Consider the following 22,410-nt stretch of genomic DNA (forward strand, 5'->3'; position numbering starts at 1 on the left):
TAATTGTTAAAATAAAGTAACAATTAAACTTATTTAACTCTTGTTAAATAAATAGGGAATTGATCATTTACACAAAATATATTTTGCAAATTTAATAATTTATTCTATAGAAAGAATATAAACTAAATCTATTTTATAATAAGCATAGCTATTATTTCTTTTATTAATAAAAGTGTTATGTAAAATTTCATTCCTATCGCGTGCAATGAAAACCGGATTAGTTACTTCTACGGGGCATGCGTGTAAAACACAAACGGAAATTTCCATTGAAAACAAGACCTTAGTTCCTTCTATCTTAGTTTTTGAACCATAGAGGTTAGTGTCAAATTGAATCATAAAATATCTTGGTAATCTTATTGAAATAAAAATATTTTCATGATAGTTCATATTGTTATAAATCATTACAATCTATAATACGTTATATCATTGTGGAATAAGTATTGTTTCATGGTATTACATGTAACGACCTAACCTAACAAAATAAATGTATCATTCTTTTCAGAATGGCTCCGAGGTACGAATTAGCAGTTGGCCTCAACAGAGGCCACAAAACGACGAAAATTCGTGTTGCCAAAAATAAAAATGAAAAGAAAAAGACCGTGTGCGTTTTGCCAGCCAGATTTAAAGGGGTTAGTAGATATTAAACAAACTAATATACCAATATTTATATTATTATGTGACTATCAATGTGTCAGTTGTTTGGTTATGAATCAATACTGCTTATATTTAATTATGATCGTTTGTATTATGATGCATTTATGTATAATCAGTAGTAAAATTTGATCATCTTTTTATTATAGAGACAAACCAAACACAGCAAATTCATTAGAGATCTAATTCGTGAAGTAACTGGACATGCACCATATGAGAAGCGTGCTATGGAATTGTTGAAAGTGTCCAAGGATAAGCGTGCATTAAAATTCTTGAAGAGACGAGTAAGCATATAAAAGGATATTTAGTTTATCACTGATTTTCATTTAATAATATATTTAACAATTTTATAGTTGGGCACACATATTAGAGCCAAAAGGAAACGTGAAGAACTAGGAAACATCCTTGTACAAATGAGGAAAGCAGCTGCTCATCATTAAATAACTCATTAAGTTTTGTATTATACATTAATAAAATAAATGTATAAAACACATTGCAGAGTTTATCATGATATAATGTCCTAAAGTTCTGTAGATTCCAAAATACGTGGATCTGATATTAAAATAGACGTTTTGGGATAATAAAAGTATATTCAAGTATAATATAACGCTCTTACAATGATGGTACAGTAAAACCCTTATTAAGGGACAATTTTTACGGGATACATAAAAACTAATTATGCCATCATTGTGGATGCTTTGACTATTTTATCTTTGATTACTTTCTTTGTAAAACTTTTACGGTGTAGAACTGCGCAGGGGGTCAAAGTTAACTGATTAATTCCCCGGGCGTTCCACTAGTATTCCTGAAGTAAATGTGTATTGGGACATACGTTTTTTCGATTAGTTCACCTGTTTTGCCGCTAGATGGCACTGAACTTTTGTTCTATAAAATGACCTTTTTTTATTTTCATTTCTAGTTCTTTCAGCACACTTTTACGATATTATTTCGCTTTCCATGCGGTCACATAACAGCATACAAGCCTCAGAAATACTTAAAGTTCGCTAATTCGTGGATTATTTATTCAGAACAGTTCACACATTATTGTATCTCGTCGATGATATAGGGAATGACATAAAAATGGCAAAAAATTCTCTTTTGAGTCACCAGAAACTATTCTTACAGACATCTTCTTTTGCAAAAAAGAGCTTACTTACAAAATTTGGTTGATATCCGAATTTGGTTTAAAATTTAGTTGATAAATAGTTTTTCGGGGTGCTATCGATAACTTACCCGTTCCAAGATTTTTTCATTCATCAATTAAAATTTAAAAACCGATTAAAATACTTACCTTCCTTTAGTTTTTAAACTTTTATTAAGTATAAGTCAACAAATATCCGTACAATCAAGTTCAAATTCCTTTTCCCTTAGGAAAATAGCAGTCCCTAACACACAATGACATCCGCGCGTTGCCATGTAATATGCGTAATCTACATATGGTATTTTGACATATAACTTTCGCAAGTATGTGCTTACTCTTAAGTAAACTATGTTAGTGTGCATTTTATGTTTGAAAATGGTAATTCGAGCGACTATATTAGAACGTAAATAGTCGCTTTTCATAACTGAATTATACATTCAAGGTTGCTTTCATAATAGGAAAGTCAATAAATACAAAGTTTGTATGCAAAATTTAGTTCCATTAATTTTCACCTCCAGCGCTAGATGTCTAAGCATTTTGTGGTTCACAAAATGTAATTTCCTAATTGTTAGAATGTAAAGCTTCGAATACATTATAAGATCGTTTTTCTGACTTTATGATGCTCGTAGAATATTCTACAGGTAAAATTAAAGTAAAACTGCTTTATTTCATTGAAAAACGGAACTTTTTATTTTGTTAATTTCGTGCCTAACTACTAGATAGTGCTGTTGGTATTGTTTTCAAATAGCGCATGCGAAAATATGAATTTTAAAATATATGTGATATCGATGCTTAAAAAATGCTTTCAACTTTTAAATTAATTACATTATAATAAAGCATTGTTTTTTCTATTTCTGTGTTCCTCTTATAAATGAATGTAACATTCAGTTACAATAAAGTGTTAACTCATTATGTGATGTAGTTTCTAAAATTACTTTTCTGAATCGTGAAGAGTATAATAAAATATTGTATTTTTAAATATCATGCACATATGTTATTTATATTATTACTTGTATGAACACAATGCGTATCACATCCTACTATATCAGCTGGAACAGATATGACACTTTAATCTTGCTTGCATCGGTGTCGATCGGTATAATAGGGCGTGAATAAGGTGATAAAGAGGATCTAAAGTCTTCCAATTATGATAAGAGTTAATGTACGAATGACTAAGGGAATATGTACGATTAACGTACTGTATATATATTTAGTGTTGATAGAATCCTCAATGTTCTTATATAAGCTGCAAGAGCATGTATTTTAAAGTCAAACGAATGAAGCCTATTCTCCAGTCATTCTTCACTGTTTCTCAGAGACACTTCAGTAAAATGGTGAAGGCAAAGAGATATATACTAACAAAACATTTTGAAGGTGAACCAAAACCAACTGATTTACAATTAGTTGAAGAAGAATTACCACCTGTTCGGAATGGAGGTATTTACATACTAATATAAAAATATCTATATTTACTTCTAATCGTCGATCACGCCACTATCATAATTATCATGATATCCGTCACGTTTGAAATTAGAAATGTGTGTTCTACAGATTTAATAAATGAAAGTACATTTTCGCTATTGTTGATAACATAAATATTGTTATAGCATGCATTCGTATCATCAATAATACATATTTTCATAAAATAATTATTTTGTGTCATTTATTTCTCAAATGCATTATAATTACTATAGAGTACATAATTTCAATAATACATGCTTTGTATATTAAACTTTTTCAGAATTTCTTGTTGAAGCAGAGTTCCTTTCTGTGGATCCTTATATGCGTCCTTATGTCCTGCGATATCCTGTGGGTATAACAATGATTGGCTCACAGGTGGCCAAAATTATTGAATCAAAAAATTCAGATTTTCCAGTTGGAAGAAAAATATTAGGTTATTTTGGATGGAGAACACATACAATTGTAACTCAACAGATGTTAAATGAAAGTGATAGTGTACTTACAAAACCGGCTCTTCTACCTAAGATAGATTTGTCATCATCGCTGTTTTTAGGAGTTTTAGGAATGCCAGGGTAATGCTTACTTAAAATATTTATTTTATGATTTTATATAAATCAAGAAGAAATACAATTCTGCTAATACCACAAATTACAATGATACATATTATATGACACTATATTTTACTTTGTGGTTTTGTTCATTTTGAATCCTATGTTCTAGATCTACAGCATACTTTGGACTATTTGAAATTTGTACACCAAAACAAGGTGAAACTCTTGTTGTTAGTGGTGCAGCAGGGGCTGTTGGTTCTCATGTTGGTCAGCTGGGAAAGCATGTTGTTGGAATGACTGTTATTGGAATTGCTGGTTCGGATGAAAAATGCAAATGGCTCGTTGAGGAGCTTGGTTTTGATCATTGTATTAATTATAAAACTGAAAACGTTGCTGCTGCTTTGAGAAAAGCTGCACCAAAAGGAGTTGATTGCTATTTTGATAATGTATGAAACATTGATAGTTTAGGATAATGAATAAGTTTTTCTACAGTATTCTATATTTAGGGCAAAAAAGTATTTATATCATATATATTACAATTGCAGGTTGGAGGGGACATCTCCAGTACAGTAATATATCAGATGAAGGAATTTGGTCGTGTAGCTGTGTGTGGAAGTATTTCCTCGTATAACGCGGATGCCTCGTCTTTACCAAAAACAACCATCCTGCAACCTGTAATGGTCTTCAATCAATTAAAAATGGAAGGTTTCCTTGTTCATCGTTGGGCTGGTCGTTCTGCCGAGTCAATACAGAAGAATCTTCAGTGGATACGTGAAGGAAAACTTCAGTATCGTGAATCCGTCACAAAAGGTTTTGAAAATATGTTTGATGCATTTGTTGGCATGTTGAGTGGAAATAATGTCGGTAAAGCTGTTGTTCAAGTTTGATAACAAATACTTACATTTATTATACCTGTAAACTTTAAATACAAATTCTTTATTTTAGTATTTGGGGCTATTTTCATATAAACAGAAAATATTTTATCCCGTTTCAGTGAATTCTTTACTTAAGAACGATCCTACGTATCTGTTGCACATATAAAATAATTTGCCTTGTCATTTATCAGTAGTTATTCATGGAAATAATTTCAAAATATTGTAGTTTGAGAATTCCTAAATTTTGATCTACTCTTTACTGGTATTGACACTATACATATTGTATATAGAAACCCTCTGTATCTGGCAGTCAGTTTAATTTACAAACGTATAAAAATCATAAAATACACCAGATAACAGAAAATAAAAAGTGATAGGCAGTTAGACAGTTTTATTGCAATATATTACACAGATTATAATGCATCACAATGAGTAATTACATGTGGTTTTTCGATGCTCGTAGGCATTATTTTTGGATCTTAGGTACACATTTTAGGAATTTTAACATTACGTCTAGTACAACCTTATAGTATACCTTACAGATACTTTGCGCGAAACTTACATCAATTTCTAATTACAATATTATACATTCGTCGGCTCAGTTGAAACTCCGTTTCGTCATAAAACCAAATTTCGCGATAAAATAAAAATTTGCATATTAAAGAAGATTAAAGAGGAAACAGATTTTAGTATAAATATTCGAAGAAAGCTCTTTGGAATTTTATTTATAAGTTATAAAGTAGATGTATAGTATAACATCAATTTTGATAATATAATCGAAAGAAATTCATTTGTGGTTATCAGAGAACCATAGTAGATATCTGAAAGTAAACGAGGTAATAAAATTATTTAACATTTAAGGCAAACTTTCTCTTGATCCATTTTTGGAGTTATTTATATCAAGACCGAAGTAAACTTGTCAAAGTTGTTTTTTTCATAAATTTAATTTACGTATTCTATGAGATCCGTTTTTTTTTTCGAATCGATCGTAGTACGATGAAACATATATGTACAAGGACAGTCGCAAATGCTCGACATGTCGATTTTTGTGATATCTCGTTTGTTGACGCAATATTATAATCAGTTGTTTACGCTGCTCATTTTCATTTGATACAAACGCGCAGCCTTCTAAAAATTACTTTGATCCGTTGAAAATACGGCACAGGAATAAACCTGACTTCGTCACAATATGGAATGACTATATTTTGTATTAAAAATTTAGAAATTACGAAGGTTACAAATTTTCAAGTTCTTAGATTTTTTAATTTACTAATTCTCTAATTTTTGAAATTCCAAATTTTCAAATTCCCAAATTTTTAGATTTCTAAATTCTCAAATTTTTAGATTTCTGAATTTCCAAACACTCAAATTTCTAATCTTCAAATTTCCAAATAATTTTTAGTTAAAAAATTTCCAAATTTTCAAATTTCTAAACTTCTAAATCCCCAAATTTCCAATTTCCCAAATTCCTTATTGGTAACAAAATAATTGAATTGCGTATATGCTTTCTGCAACGATTCTTTTTACAATTTCAACTATTTTTCCAATTTATGCCCTGATTTTTATCGTGTTCCGTATTTCTAACGACTTGTTCTTCGTTGGCTGGCACAAATCGGAGTAAGGTGCGTCAAGCCGCGAAGAATGAAATTACATTTACACGAAGGTGAGTTCCACTGTTTAAAAAACGAAACTATTAATACATTCGCTAAATACAAAGATCTTGTCACGGTCGAAAGACCAGAAATCATTGACAGCTTCAGTTTTCAGGATACACTTAGAAGACTCCGTTGATTTTTTTCGTTTTTAATTGCCTTTGGCTAATTACCAATCTGTAATCAACATGTTGGTTTAATTGTACTACTGACAAGTATGAACTATAATTCCTGGTTATCGAAGTAGAACTATTTGATATTTTCAAAATTTTGTTCATTTTAATAAAATTGGGAGCCATGTTAATCGATGTTTATTAAACTTTTAGTGTAGTTAGAGAAAGTACATAATTTAAACTTGTGACACGAATTGAAGATAAATAATTTCAGTTAATAATTGAATTATAATAATTTCTGTTAATGATTGATTTATAATAATTTCAGTTAATGATTGAATTATATTAATTTCAGTTAATAATTGAATTATAATAATTTCAATCAATAACTGAACTAATAATTGAAATTATTCAATGACTTTGTTAATTTTGCATAAAAGGTCAAAAAACAATTAAACGATAATTTAGCATTTATTCAAAATATACTGTAACAGTAATTTGCTAAAAGTCAACGCTCTCATTATTTGAAAAATCGTATGATCGATAAGTTCATAAACATGTTTATATCTAATAATAGTTTCTAATAAAATTGACCTTGCTGTAGATAAATGTTACATAACTCGTAACTTCGCGATATTATAACCTCCTTGCGTGTTATTTTACTTATGAATTACAGATGACGATTAAGAGTAATTATCGAGAAGTGAACATATTCATAAGCAGTGAAGTTAAAATGCAGACGTAGGTAACAATAAATTAATAGTGACGTTTATGCGATAAAACCAAGTATAATTTGTCACTAATGATATATGTTGAGAAAATTGAACCTAAACGCGTAGTTCTACTTCGATAATCAGGAACTGAAGTTAATGGAATTTTCTGCAGACTTCAATCATGACGCTAAAATCTCGCTTTGTATAATTTCATATTCGTTCTATTGCATGGTTTACGTCACAGCAATTTTTTTTATCTTAAATTTCTTGCGCAATAATTTTTAAATAATTTTTTGAGCAATTAAAAGACTACTTCTCCATTAAAGTCTGAATAATGATTCGACAATATAAAGGTAAATTTACGATTTCTATTTTCTCGGTTTCAGACTATACTTAGAGATATTAAATTCCAATCTAAGAAAACTTAAGCTAATCTACATCATTCGAAGGTTAATTCACTTTTCATCGTTACTTGCATTCTATTTTATCAAACAGAGGAATCAACAGTAGATTATATCATGAATTATTAAAAACTCGATAAACTTCAATGCCAAGCTTCTCTTATCTCGATAATTACGCAAATAATTGTTCTCATAATCTTCAGCAGTGAATCCTGAATCAGCAGCGAATGATTACAGTTCCATCGAACAGATTAATAGCAGATCTCTTTACACATTTTTGATCAGGAGTTTGTTGGATAACACAGCTTTTCACATTTTCACGTTGGCCAAACGGGGCATTCTGCGCACCATTCTTAGAGCATTGTTCTTAGCGATTTTCAAATTTTCAGAAAATTAAATTAATTAATGTTGATGTTAAGAATTTGCGCTGGGACTTGTTACATGTCAGGTAAAAACAATCGAGGTACATTTGGCGTAATTTGCACATTTTTAAGTTTGTACATTTTTTAATTTTTAAATTTGCAAGTTTTTAGATTTTTAAGGTTGTTTTATGTTTTTGAATTTCCAAATTCCTAAATTCTCAAATTCCCCAGTTATCAAGTTTTCAAGTATATAATTTCTCAAATTTATAAATTAGCAGATTCTTAATTTCCTAATTTTCCAATTTTCCAATGTACTAATTTTTCAATTTTCCAGTTTACTAATATTCCAATTAATCAATTTTCCAATTTCCCAATTTCCCAACCTCCCAATTTCCCAATTTCACAATTTCCCAATTACCCAATTTCCCAGTTTCCCAATTTCTCAAGTTTTCAATTTTCCCAAAACCCAAATTTTCAAAGTTTCTAAATTCCAAATCTCAAAATCCCTAAATTCCCAAATTCTCAAAATCCTCGAATTCCAAATCACTAAATTTCGAACTGCCAAAGTTCCCAAAATCCCCAAATTCCAAATTTCTGTATCTCTAAATTTTGAAATTCCTCAAATTCTCAAATCCCAAACTCAAAATCCCTAAATCCCTAAATTTCTGAATCCCGAAATTCCAAAGTCCCCAAATCCCCAAGTCTCCAAATCCACAAATCCTCAAATCACCAAATCTAGCAACACTAACATTCTCCGTTTCAAAAAGATCTAATCACACCAATCGTAAAAACTATGCTGACTTTATTTAGATTTCGATGAAAAAGCGGTTTGATCGATCAAAAATAGCGTCGAATAGCATAAAAAATCTGTAACACCGATATTTTCAATTTTCAGTAATATCGTCTTAAAGCCCCGGGGCCCTCTGTCGGTGTCTCTGCACCCGATTCTTCGTTCGCTAAGTGTTCTCCATGAATCCTGAGTCGTGAGTCCATCGAGCAAACATGTCCCTGTCAGGACCTCGGCTAGAATTTCATCACGTGACGTTGATTTCCTCATCCTCTTCGTTCTCCGTTTGCTCTTCCGGTCGTTGAGGACTCGTCAATGGACTCACATCACTCAAATCCATCCTTGGTCTGTCTCCATCAGCGTCGCTTAAGTCAGGATTTGGATTGTTCTTGTTTGGCAACGTTTGCTCTCGTGAGCCCCCTGTTGCCAGCAATTCTCTCTCCTTGCTGTTCCGCCATTTCATCCGTCGATTTTGGAACCATATTTTCACCTGCAAACAAGCGAAAATTGCTCGTGACGGATACAATTCTTATCGAGTTCGGTTTAATACTAAATTTATGGAACTCGTCAAAGTGACGGATCTTAGATTTATTTTAACCCTTTGCACTATGTCGAATGTGGCTCGACATTTCTCTTGGATCTCATAAATAACTCAGATAAATAGATTGGTTGAATATGTATATTATCATTTATATACTACTTGTAATAAAAGAAAAATGTATTTATTTTATACAGTTTATTGGGAACCTCTTTCTTGATCTATTTAGTAAATTAAGGAGTTGGAAGGAGACAGAAAGTGAGGAGTGCAAAGGGTTAAATTACAGATAATATTAAGAAGCTTTTGTTAAAATGTTATCTGTCGTCGAGATGAAGAATTGCAAACATACTTTACGTATCTTTATTTATTTTTTTAAAAGTAACTCTATATATTTTAATTTATGTTTCATTATTCATTCATTTTCACTACAATGTCAAATTGAGTACACTTCAAAAATAATTGTTCTCATTTTTGAACTTTGAAAATAAGTTCCAGTGTTAAATATACATTGATCAAAATGTTAAAAACGATTATATTTATTTAAGAATTCGTGTTAGTATTAAAATGTTTACGAGGTATAATTCAATACTTAAATATGTAGTAACATAATGGGGACGAATTCGACTGAATGGTATCGAACAAATGGATTCTCCGCACGTTCACCCTCGTCTATTAACGAGCATTAAATAAAGATTACATTGGGAAAGCAGTCGCCCCCTTTCTGCACACAGTTCTTGGCGTATCAGCGATTTCAATTCTATCTTTCCCTAGGGTCTTTTCACATCGTTCAGATTAGACATGTATCTTGTTTCTCGATTTACACGTAAGATCATGTTTCCTTAAAAAATTCGCATAGTGTTAACCAGAACTATTATACAAAATATATGTATTATATTATACAAAACATATATGTATCAGTTATTGTATAATTATTTATAATTACTAATATTGTATAAAATAATGTAGGTAAGTATTCATTTCAATAATAATGTATTTAAGTTCAATAATAAAAGAATAAGATCTTCATAATTATATTAGAGTTTGCCATAATGATTGTGGTACTATTTTTGTTTATACTGTATAAATTATACAAAATCACCTTCGTGGCACAATTTATGTTTATTAGTTTAGAATAGTTTCGCGAGAGGGAGTTAAAGAAAGGGTGCGTCATTTTCCTCCGCGAAATAGAGTGTATTACCGAGCTGTAGAACGGGTCAACGTCAAACGCATATGAACTCTGAAAATTTTCCGCCCTCCGTCGCTTTTCCACCCCATTTTCGTCTCCCTTTCGCGGCAGCCTGTTTCTCCGGCCTCACCACTTTATATCGCGGGTAGCCTTAAGCCACGTCGAAGCCCCCCGTCGTTGACCCCGCCATGGATTGATTTACCTAAACTGCTTTCCGAATTTTCATTGGTCGCCGGTGTGTGTGCATTTGACACCCTGGCTGGACTCGAAGGTTCCCTCCTAGCTCGCCTTCGACACCTCGATAAGGCGTTGAACCTTGTATAATCGATCGAAATAATGTATACAATTATAGGGAAGATCCGTTCTCGCGATCTCATTGTGCGATTGTATTCGTAATATTGTCGTTGATTTTAGGACGGTGAAAATTAACTTGGTAAACATTTTTGTTATTAGTAGTAGTATCTTGAAAACTTTTTAACTGAGGAGTTTAATCAATCTTATTGGAAATTATTTTTCATTGAGTGCTTCTGTTGCATATTTCACTATATTTAAATGTTACATGTACAACACTACAGGTTGAGTTAAAAAATATTTATTCATATTGTTATATTAGAATAAACAGCGAATGTGACTTGTCATTCGAGTGCAAAGGATCGAGGTCTATGAAACATTAAATAAAAATTTGAAACACTTGATCCAAAAATATTTTCTAATAAAATACTTTTTTTCTGATAAATTATTTTTCTACGTAGAATGTTCCATAGAATCGATCTATACAACATTGACTATTTCTATTTGTGATTGCTATTTTTTTAGGTTCTCGAAATTCTCTCAATACATTTTTATTATCAATCTAACTGGTCGATGAGTTCGTCTACTTTCGTTTCAATTAAACGATTTGTAACTGGTTCGTTATGCGTTTCGATTGGTTCTGTATGAAAATTCGGAGTGCGTGTAATAAATTTTTCTCGTTTTTATTTCTGCTATGGAAAATGAAGCAAATAACATCGTTCCGTCATTCAGGAGGCGTAAGTCCGTTGAAATTCGATGCTTCCGGCTTACGAAAGAGATTAGGGGATGATATCGAACTCAAGATGTTGCTCGTTTCGGGGGTGAACACTCCATCCGAGGATGCTCGAAAATCAAAAGCAGAGGGGATCTTTTGCCACGCGAATATGTGCAGGAAAAAAGACGTATTCTGCAAATATCTCTGATGACGATTTTCTATAATATTTTATTACGATTTTTACTATTTTTTATTGAACACTGAGTTGCAACAGGAGTCGCTAAATTGATATTTAATATTAATCGATATTTGATATTCAATCTTAATTAATGTTTGATATTAATAAGGAAATTAGTTGACACAATATTCAATATTTATTAAAAGTATAGAAGATTGGAAAATGTTAATGAGGGATTAAAATTCTGATACAGAAAACGAAAATAATAAATAGAGGTCCTGTGAAATCTTCGATATAATAAATGTTATAAAATGTATATAAAAATAATGAAAGACAAAGGTACTATTAAAAATATACAAGAACATTGTTAACCCTCTGGACAATAATTTAGGACCTCTAGGATATTTAACAAATTAACAAGAATGTGAATATATTACACTCTAATATGTGTATACAAAAAAGAACTAAATTAAACCTTGATAATTGAACAAGTTTTATTTTATTTATTCCTTTCATTACTTTTAAAAATAGTTAACTATATTGAGTTAACTCGTTTAATATATTTTCTGAATTTGTACGTACATATACATATTTCATTGTAATATTGTTAAATTCTTAAATGTTAACATATAGCTGTATCAGTAATACATGTATAATTTATTAATATATGTATCAGTATTTTTCTAAAGGTAATGTTATACCTTCAATATTATTCTTAATTGTCCAGAACCAAATCATTTAATACTTTCGAGTCGTCTTCGAAAAGTGAAATATTTATTCGTTAATTAATATCCGTGGCGATATTATCCGGAAATTACAGTAGGATGCGTTTCAGGGAAATGAAGGGATTCCTAGTTCCGATCGACCCTGCTTCCGATCCTTCTTGTTCTTTTCGTTTTACGTTTTGCGAGTGGCGACGGTGATTGATTGTCCCGTCAGCGGCAGACAGGTCCGGGAACTATATAACAAAAGTAACAAAGCAGCTTTGTTCAGCGAGAAAGACGCGAAACGTTTCCGGAGAAGTTGAATCGTTCGTTTGTTCACAGATTTCATTCGTTCTTTTCGTGCATTGCTCTCTTAACATTCGATCACTTTTATAAATCGCACGAAATAACGTCAAATAACGTGCAAACACCTTTATCTTCTTTAAGCTATTATTATTATTTTTACGAAAATCTTAGAGAAACATTTCCTTCTGCCTGGACTGGTATATTAATTACTATTTTATATAATAGGAATTTCTCTTATTTATTACAGTAAATAGCATTTCATTAATTTATTAGCGATAAAAGTTTAGATGAAATGCACTGTCTGTCTCATTCAGTTGGTACAACGTTTAATTACCATTTTCAATAAAAAGAAATTGGTTGCTAACAGCTACGTGGTAGTAAATGTTAATTTACTGAATCAGGAACTTATAACGTAAAAGTTGATTCTCCCCCGCTCTCTAAATAATTCGATCAACCAAAGCGTACACGTTTCATTGAATACCTTTTCATCCCTTCTCAATCTCCCTCTGTAGCTCACGTAAAACGATTAACTTATTGGCCACACTTCCACGCGTTTCTTTCATCCCGCAAATCCTTAATGACCCCCGGTTGACGCTTAAAGTTGTCGATAGCAAGAGCGCGAGGGTGTCGAGATCGCCATAAAGTTTCACTCTGGATCGGTTGCTTCTAAATCATTCCGGTGGTCGAAGTTCAGGAATCCGTAAGAATAATAATTCACCGCGAGGGTGAGAGACTTTTCTATTAAAAAGAAAACGGAAACGTTTAAGCGGGGTTCGCCGGTTGCCCTCTAAGGATCGCCATACGAAAGGATCGGGCATAACGACGACATCCGAAACGCGTTATATAGAGTGGGTAATCGTTAAACGATTGGCTGCAGCCACCCTGCCGGATTCTCCTTCGCTAAACCACCCCCTAACCCTCTCGTTCCCCCTCGGGTACGATGGCAAGCAGCCACCCGGCCGAAAGTTCTCCTCCGTTTAACTCCCTTCCTCGTGCCCACGCGACCGCCCTTACTTCCGCCTCTGCCCACCCCCGATTCTCCCCCACCTCCACGGGCACAGCCACCCCTTCTGGCACCCTCTTTATCTCTCTGCGTCTCTGTTGCTCCTCCACCCTCTCACGGGGCTACGAATACGTGGTGCGGTGCTGGCGCCATCTGGTGCAGTTTAATAAAAGACGATCGATTATGACGTCGGCCTCAGAACTACCCCTCAGTCTCAACCCCTCTATCTCGGTTCTCCGAAAGCGTGGAGTCTCTCTCTCTCTCTGTTTTCTATTTTCCTCGTTTGTCTTTCGCCATTCTCACTCCCTACCGCTCGATCGCCTTTCTCTTGCTTCGTGGTGCCTTCTCCTCTTTCTCTTTTCCTTTTTCCACCACTCTCGCGATACCACCCCTCGGTACCGTTACGAGGCTGCGGCAATCGAAGGGCACGGGGGCGGAGAAAAGGGAGAGGAGCCGCGAACCGGGCACCAAGAGGGTGTTGGAGGGATTTTTTTCGGGGAAAGAGGGTTGGTGCGGTCAACGGATGGGAGGGTGGAAATGGGGGGAAAAAAACGAAAGGCACAAAGCTGCCGCGGCGCGATTCTGCGGCCGAAGGGTTGCCTGATGTATGAAAAGGAAGTCGGCTCTTAATAGAGGGGAGAGAATCGACCGTCTGGATTTATCGGCGAACCGCGCTCTATCGGTGATGTTTTAATTGAGGCAACTCCTTCCACTTTGCTGATGAATGATAGTGTTAATACGTTTATCCTTGAATCTATGCGATACCCTTTAATTAATCCTTTCACGTCGCTCGTACACGCGATCGTCTTTTGTTCCTTCTGTAATAATAATGACTATGTTTCTTTCCATTTTGGGAATATACTTTTATCCATATTTGCACTTTTATGAGCTTTCTACATAATCCCTTTTTCTTGCAATTAGAGGAACAGATGTAAGGTTAATAAACTTTTTCTTGATGCAGCAAGTAGCTTAATCTAATCTAGCTCAACGATAGCAAAACCAAACCTATTATGACCCAAACTCAATAATCTAACCTAACCATACAGGACCGATAAACTTAATCTTGCGTAACATAACTTAATAATCTAACCAAAATTAACTTAAAATTCAACAAAATTGTCAAACAGTTAAATGATAAAACCTTAAATAATATATTAATTAATTCTAAATTAGTCTATCCAAGCAATGTAAATTTAATAAATTTATACGACGAAATTTAACACAGTTTAATAGCCTGGCCTGACTAAATGTAATTAAATAATTTTCCCCTCGAAGATATCGATATTTTATTGATCGTATCACATGTTACAGTAAACGTGATCTTTTTCCAGCACTTTTCGACCGGATCAAAGTTGAACAAGCGTCACGAAAGTTGGTCATATAACGTTACCCTAAACTTGCCGCACACAATCTGCGACGGATATTAAAAACAAAGCTGCCTCTTACAGAGCATAACATGAATATAACGTCGCGCAATATCTTACGGCTTAAGCTGTTCGGCTTAGCCCATGGACCTTCATGCATTATGGATTTTACTTTGAGAAAGCACCGCTACCCCGAAGGCAGACGAACTAAGAAACCATGAATATACAATACCGCGGTATGCATATAGATTCATCCTTTTGTGAATCAACTTTAATCACTTCGCTGGATAGAGTGCACTATCCTTTCACCAACCGATAACCCGAGAATCGAATGTAGCCTTCTATGGTTTTCCATTTATATCACAAAACTGTTGCATCGTATAATCTTGTAGAAGACGAAATGGAAATATGCAGTGGAGTTTCTCAAGTTTAAATGTTCTAACTTTTATATTTTTTGATTAGTAGATTTGCAAATTTTCAAATATTCATTTTAAAATTAAAAAATTCTCAAATACAATGCAATTTTTAGTGGTTTAAAAATTTAAGTAAAATTAAAATTTCTAATCTTCAAATTTAAAAATACTGATTTTATAATTCTGAAATTCCAAAATTTCCAAATTTCCAAATTCCAGAATTTCCAGATCCCAAATTCCCAAGCTCCCAAATTCCCAAGCTCCTAAATTCCCAAGCTCTCAAATTCCCAAGTTCTCAAATTCCCAAGCTCCTAAATTCCCAAGCTCTCAAATTCCCAAGTTCTCAAATTCCCAAGCTCCTAAATCCCCAAGCTCCCCAATTCCCAAGTTCCCAAATTCCCAAGCTTCCAAATTCCCAAGCTTCCAAATTCCCAAGCTTCCAAATTCCCAAGCTCCCAAATTTCTAAATTTCCAAATTCCCACGCTCCCAAATCCCCAAATCTCCAAGTCTCCAAATCACCAAATTCCCAAGCTCCCAAATTTCCAAACTCCCAAATCCCCAAGCTCCCAAATTCCCAAGCTCCCAAATTTCCAAACTCCCAAATCCTCAAGCTCCCAAATTTCCAAGCTCTCAAATCCCCAAGCTCCCAAATTCCCAAGCTCCCAAATTCCCAAGTTCCCAAATTTCCAAGCTCTCAAATCCCCAAGCTCCCAAATTCCCAAGCTCCCAAATTCCCAAGTTCCCAAATCCTCAAGCTCCCAAATTTCCAAGCTCCCAAATTCCAGAACTTCCAAATTCCAAAATTTCCACATTCCAAAATTCCCAAATTCCAAAATTTCCAAATTTCAAAGTTTGCAAATTCCAAGATTTCCAAATTCCAGAACTTCCAAATTCTAAAATTTCCAAATTCCAGAACTTCCAAATTCCAAAATTTCCAAATTCCAAAATCCCAAAATCCCACATTTCTAACCTCCCAAATCCTCAACCTTCAAAATTTCCAAATTTCCAAAATACCAAATACCAAATTCCCAAATTCCCAAATTTCGTGTCAAGTTCACGTCGTAACGACCATGTTAAAATTGCTATGAAAATATAGGAAGAGTCTATGTTGTCGCGTTGTCAGATATCCTTGAAATCGATCCTTAGACATCTTCACATGTCGCGAGCGAATGCATCGGTATTGCTGGTACGACATTTCGTCCGGAAATATCACTTCCCATTCGTGCCAGGTCGTAACCACTCACAGCTGTAGCCCGTTATAACATCGACACGCGGGCGAATTTCAAATTCGCAGCTCATACCCCAACTAAACCATGCCACGATCGGGGTGATTTCGAAATACCTTCCTTTTCATAGCCTTCCGACGTGAAATCGCAAGATCGTTTTTATAAAATGCCCCTTGACAACAAGAACATCTGACAGTGAGGACACTTCCAAAGATAAAACTTATGTAACTGTTTAGATATTTATGAGTTTGCCGATTTTGAAGGTGATTTATAATTAGGAATTGGAATGAGAAGATGTATAGTTTATTTTTTCATTTTGTAAAATTAAGTGAGTTTATGGACTTTGAGGAAATAATTATGGAAACCTTCAAGTTCTTAATTTTTGCAATTTTTGAATTCCTAGAATTTCTAAGATTTGAGTGTCTAAATTTCGAAAGTTCTGAGGTTTCAAATTCATAAATTTCCAAATTTGAAAATTAAAAAGTTCCCAAATTACTAAAGGTCTAAATTCTAAATTTCTGAAATTCTCAAAATTACAAATTTTCAAATCCTCCAATTCCACGATCCCTACGTTTCTAAACCCCCAAGTCTCCAAATTCGGAAGTCTCGAAATCCCTAAATTTTGAAATCTTCGAATCTCCAGATTCCCAAATCCCCAAATTCCCAAGCTCCCAAATCCCCAAGTTCCCAAATTCCCAAGCTCCCAAATCTCCAAGCTTCCAAATCCCCAAGCTCCCAAATTCCCAAGTTCCCAAATTTTCAAGGTCCTAAATCCCCAAGCTCCCAAATCCCCAAGCTCCCAAATTCCCAAACTCCCAAATTCCCAAGCTCTCAAATTCACAAGCTCCCAAATCCCCAAGCTCCCAAATTCCCAAGCTCCCAAATCTCTAAGCTTCCAAATCCCCAAGCTCTCAAATTCCCAAGCTCCCAAATTCCCAAGCTCTCAAATTCCCAAATTCCCAAATTCCCAAGCTCCCAAATCCCCAAGCTCCCAAATTCCCAAATTCCCAAATTCCCAAGCTCCCAAATCCCCAAATCCCTAAGTCCCCAAATCACCAAATTCCCAAGCTCCCAAATCCCCAAGCTCCCAAATTCTCAAATTCCCAAATCCCCAAGCTCCCAAATTCCCAAGCTCTCAAATTCCAAATCCCCAAATTCCCAAATTCCCTAATCCCCGAATCCCCAAATCCCCAGATCCCCAATCCGTATATCACCAACTCCCCAAATCCCTAAATCCCCGAAACCCAAACCTTCCCAAAGAAAAAAAGCAACAAAGACCAAAACTCCATGTAAAACACTATTTTTATAATTAAATACTATAATTTGTTGATTCGAAACATAACTAAAGTTCCTACAAAAACAAACAACCAAAACAGCAGAGTACTTTTGATTTTGATCAGGGTAGAAGATTGAGTAGTGAGTAAATATTGAAATGGCCCCACGGAGAAGAAGAGTGACCGATTGTTCTAGGGAGAGCTCGTCCAAAGTAAACTTGATGCAGAAGCAGCTCTAATGGCTGCAAATTGATTTAACCAACGGAATCCCGAGAAACCTTATATTTGTCTGAAACGCAAGCCTAATGGTCGATCTATCTAACGTGTCAGTGTCAGTTTCATGGGAAAGAACAAGCTGTTCTTCTTTCACTTCCATAGGTATCCAATCGAGTATCTAGATCGCCGTGTAACTAAACGTATCGAGAATGGATGACTTTATTTGGACGCATTAATTGTGATAAACTGAGCTATTTGTCTTTTTTAGATTTACTGTTTACTAGATTTGTTTTTTAGATTTTTACAGTGATTTGTTAAATAATTTTTAGATTGATCGATTCAAAGTTCTTTGGGGTTAATTTTTAATGTTATGAAAAGAAGGGACGTAACGAAAGTTCTTGATGTAATTTTATTTTATTTATTTTCAATCCGTAGCTATTGAGTAAATAGTTATTCTGAAAGTATTGCATATTTACGAGAAGGTAATGAAGATATATAAATAATCATTTATGAGGAACATTGTAACTTTAATGTAAATACATATGTGTGACTTACGACGCTGTTCATATTGTGTCGATATATGGTCACTGATTATTGAATTTTTAAAAATATATAAATATAGGTAATGTAGAATAGCAGATCAGCATCCTTGCAAAAGTTGATAATAAATCTTTTATCAGAATATTTAATTTTTTGGAACAGTTAATTCTGCAATTAAATAGGAAAATGTTGATTGACAAATGATGTTCCAAACCTTGAAATACAATGAATATAAATTCAAATGAGTTTTCCATGAACAAATTTATTTGAAAATGGAATGAAATTAATTATATAGTTAAGCATCATCCCCCGTATTAATTCAATTTCATTTCGAGGGGAACGATTAACAAGGGGATGAAATAGAATCGACGATATGCTATCGTCTTAATCAAACTTCAAATTGAAGATCAAGGATATACTTGTTGAAAGGAGAAGCTTATTTTTTCCAGGAAGATTAAATAGGCTGTCAGTAGCATCGAGTGCGAGCTATTCTTCGCACGGTCCTTTTAATTTGCTAAATCTTCAAGACATCCTGATCGAAGGAGTAACCCTCTTATTTTGAAGATAAAGAAATGAAAAGATTGAATCAGGGGTGTGTACCTCTTTGACGCCTTCAATTAACGTACTCTCAATTTTTCTCCCTAGCAGCAATCTTTAATTAATATAATAAATTAGATTTTTTAATTTTTTATTCGTACTTTCAATCAAATCACGGAAAGTAGGTTTAGATACATTTAATATTTTATGGAACACAAAATGACGCTTGTTGAATTCATTTTAAATTACAGAAATAAAGATGCTTTTGATAAAATGTATGTTAACCTGTGTCAAGATAAAGAATAATTGTAAAAATTAATTTTATCATCCCTTATTTAATCGTACTTTATTTCTAACCTAAAAGTAATCTCATTAAATATTCATAAATCTAGTGTTAATATATCAAGATTGTACATCATAGAACCTAATGTGTGACATGTCGATATTGGTTTGTGATTCAAATATGACCATGGTTCTGTCACTATGGTCAAATGTGATCATTGCGGTCAAATATGATGATGGTTCTGTTACTATGGTCAAAATGTAATCACTCTTTACACCATGAATTAATACCGTGACGTGACTCTGACAGGTCTAAGAAGCTGCGAGAAGGCGAACCGTCGCGTCGTGGAGCTGTCGCTTTTGATTATTAAAAAGATAACAAGCCCTCGGGACCCTCTTTACTTTTTCTTTCGCTTCCGTTCGTCCGACGGCACGGAAACGTCTTGAGCATAAAAGTGCTCGGTACATCTTAATTCCGGCTAATTTAAGGTCGACGCGTTGATGAATCCTGCCCAGAGGCAATACGCTCGGTTCTGACATCCTGTGCTCTTCACCCTTCTGGCCTTCTGACAAAATTGAAACTCTCTTTGACAAATGTACATTCGCATGCTCCCAATTCCTCACTATGTTTATGAATATTGTACTTCATTTTATTTATGAACATTACATTTGATTATATTTATGTATGTGATGCTTGATTATACATTATGAACATTGCACTTGACTATACACTATGAACATTGTACTTGACTATATTTATGAACAGTACATTTGATTATATTTATGTATGTGATGCTTGACTATACATTATGAACATTGCACTTGACTATACACTATGAACATTGTACTTGACTATACACTATGAACATTGTATTTGACTATATTTATCAACATTACATTTGATTATATTTATGTATGTGATGCTTGACTATACGTTATGAACATTGCACTTGACTATACGTTATGAACATTGCACTTGACTATACACTATGAACATTGTACTTGACTATATTTATGAACATTACATTTGATAATATTTATGTATGTGATACCTGACTATAAATTACAAACATTGCACTTGACTGTACATTATGAACATTGCACTTGACTATATGTATTTATGAACATTATGCTTGATTATATTTCTAAACATTGTACTCGTATATTGTTATGGACGTTTATTTAACAAAAAATAATATCCATCCAATTTCTTTCGCGTCTAAATAATGTTCTAAAACGTAGACATTTTTGACGTAGATTTATAATAAACGTATGTTGAAAAAGTGTTCCCGAAAGTCGCACAAAAGACCCCAATTTGTAAAGCCGTCTCCTACCATTTAATGGATGCATAGCGTTCGAAGGTTTTTGCATGAAACTTTAAAAATTGAAAATATTTTCGATATGAAAGTACGACAGTTTCCCTGTAAAAGAAGAACGTAAAATAACGAATCAAGATTGACGTGAACTATAGAAACACAAGAGAGCGAAGAGAGACATAGTACAATGTTGAATTTTTCGATAAAACGCGTAAGGATAGATGAACGGTTTCGCATCGTCAAAGGATATCAAGAACAAAGAGGGGAAATATTCCGGTGGAAGGGCGAGTTCACTCACCATCACTAATTACTTTAGTCATCCCTCTTTAGCCCTCGACGTCCCTCTTAAACCCACCCTCGTCATAAACTGTAGTGAAGGCTCGAACCTGAGTAAAACGGCACCTTGCCTTTCCCTTCTTCATCCCCCTCGCCGTCCTGTCGCTTCTTAAAGTACAGACTACCCTTGGAAAAGCTTTATTATTATCATCCACCCGTACACCGCAAGTCCTTAATTAAATCTCAGGAAAGATTCATAAAACCGGTATGATTACGAATACGATCAAGAAAGAAACTAACCGTCCGAGGGTTAGTTAGAATATCATTGAAATTTCTAGTCGCATTCTTCAAATTTGCAATTCAATTTTACTTTATGGCTTTTGGTTCACTGTTTTATTACGTCCGTGAATTATATTCCATTTTTTTAAAGATATTTATAACGCAGTTGCACGTCGCGAATGTGGATTACATTTATTTGATAAATATTATTTTTACTGTTATTAATATTATATATTGTTATCATTAAATTTATATTGTTATTATTTATGTTGTTTATAGGTATTATTTACACTGTTCATTTATATTATTTATATTATTACTGGTATTCATCTAATAGTGTGGTTGTTATCGTAGTAACTTATACAAAATGGCGGACCATTTTAGGATCCAAACTAGAGGTGCAACGAAAGTAACAAGTGAATACAAGAAATATCCATATTTCTTAATTTATAAGAAATATAATCCTATAATATATCTGTATAATCCTTAATTTTCAATAAACTTTTCAATTACATAGTATGTATTCATAAACGAAACTTAGGACCTAATAAAAGGTTACGATTAAATTGAAATAATTAGAGAATGTCGTCGAAGGTATTATACAAAGATTGCAGAGAAAGCTCGGCATCTGGTGTTCGCAGCTGAGTATTATATTAAGAGAAACAGAAGAGAGAAACTTCAGGGAGAAGAGAAAGCCATCATCGGACAATAATCGCTTTTATGGGTGTTCGTGTGGTGAACCGTGATATTAGATAGCAGCCAAGTGCGCAGAACCACAGTCCTCAAATCGCACAACACTCAACATACTCGCCGGTTACTTGAAAACTCTTCCTCTTTTTCCTATCTCGTTGCTACGTGAGAACAAATATAGTAACGTTGGACTCTGTAGCATAACACGTTTACTATCTGGTCTTACTCCTCGAGAAGTCGGTTAATATTTTCTGATGGAACGTTTAAGCTTTAGGTGCTATGGACTTTTCTTTGCTTTTAAAACTGGTGGACGAAGTGGAGGGTATTTTGCGACGATTGTGATATGCGAGATTTTAAGGATTTTAGAA

General features: G+C 33.8%; 3 protein-coding genes across 5 annotated transcripts in view; 2 read left to right on the forward strand and 1 right to left on the reverse strand.

Moving 5' to 3' along the window:
- Positions 1 to 171: 171 nt before the first annotated feature.
- On the forward strand, positions 172 to 1,144 carry RpL36 (ribosomal protein L36). 2 transcript variants are annotated; one of them, XM_003701280.3, is made up of 4 exons: positions 172 to 315; positions 503 to 629; positions 801 to 935; positions 1,005 to 1,144. In XM_003701280.3, exons 2-4 carry the CDS (start codon positions 504 to 506, stop codon positions 1,089 to 1,091), a joined length of 348 nt encoding a protein of 115 aa, XP_003701328.1. In that variant the 5' UTR covers positions 172 to 315; position 503; the 3' UTR covers positions 1,092 to 1,144. The 2 variants fall into 2 exon arrangements, with proteins under 2 accessions (XP_003701328.1, XP_076392714.1); XM_076536599.1 differs by lacking the exon at positions 172 to 315 and adding an exon at positions 324 to 347.
- Positions 1,145 to 2,803: 1,659 nt separating this feature from the next.
- Positions 2,804 to 4,751, forward strand: LOC100875034 (prostaglandin reductase 1). The gene is made up of 4 exons (XM_003701279.3): positions 2,804 to 3,229; positions 3,534 to 3,825; positions 3,974 to 4,250; positions 4,350 to 4,751. The coding sequence occupies exons 1-4, from the start codon at positions 3,049 to 3,051 to the stop codon at positions 4,689 to 4,691; spliced, it is 1,092 nt and encodes a 363-aa protein (XP_003701327.1). The 5' UTR covers positions 2,804 to 3,048; the 3' UTR covers positions 4,692 to 4,751.
- Positions 4,069 to 22,410, reverse strand: part of Dbx (homeobox protein Dbx) — a 35,497-nt gene continuing 17,155 nt past the window's right edge. The window contains exon 4 of one of the 2 annotated variants that reach the window (XM_012280634.2): positions 4,069 to 9,197. In XM_012280634.2, coding sequence (XP_012136024.1) covers positions 8,955 to 9,197 — 243 coding nt within the window. In that variant the 3' untranslated portion in view covers positions 4,069 to 8,954. Of the gene's footprint in view, positions 9,198 to 12,236; positions 12,574 to 22,410 lie in introns of those variants that run through there. The other variant, XM_076536569.1, reaches the window with a different exon arrangement.

Source organism: Megachile rotundata, chromosome 1, assembly GCF_050947335.1.
Source record: "Megachile rotundata isolate GNS110a chromosome 1, iyMegRotu1, whole genome shotgun sequence".
Classification (NCBI taxonomy): domain Eukaryota; kingdom Metazoa; phylum Arthropoda; class Insecta; order Hymenoptera; family Megachilidae; genus Megachile; species Megachile rotundata.

Coding starts and splice junctions, on each gene's coding strand:
- RpL36 (XM_003701280.3), top strand. CDS start 504: ATGGCTCCGAGGTACGAATTAGCAGTTGGCCTCAACAGAGGCCACAAA. Junction 630..800: donor TGCCAGCCAGATTTAAAGGG/GTTAGTAGATAT, acceptor TTTTTATTATAG/AGACAAACCAAACACAGCAA. Junction 936..1,004: donor TAAAATTCTTGAAGAGACGA/GTAAGCATATAA, acceptor ACAATTTTATAG/TTGGGCACACATATTAGAGC.
- LOC100875034 (XM_003701279.3), top strand. CDS start 3,049: ATGTATTTTAAAGTCAAACGAATGAAGCCTATTCTCCAGTCATTCTTC. Junction 3,230..3,533: donor ACCACCTGTTCGGAATGGAG/GTATTTACATAC, acceptor AAACTTTTTCAG/AATTTCTTGTTGAAGCAGAG. Junction 4,251..4,349: donor TTGATTGCTATTTTGATAAT/GTATGAAACATT, acceptor TTACAATTGCAG/GTTGGAGGGGACATCTCCAG.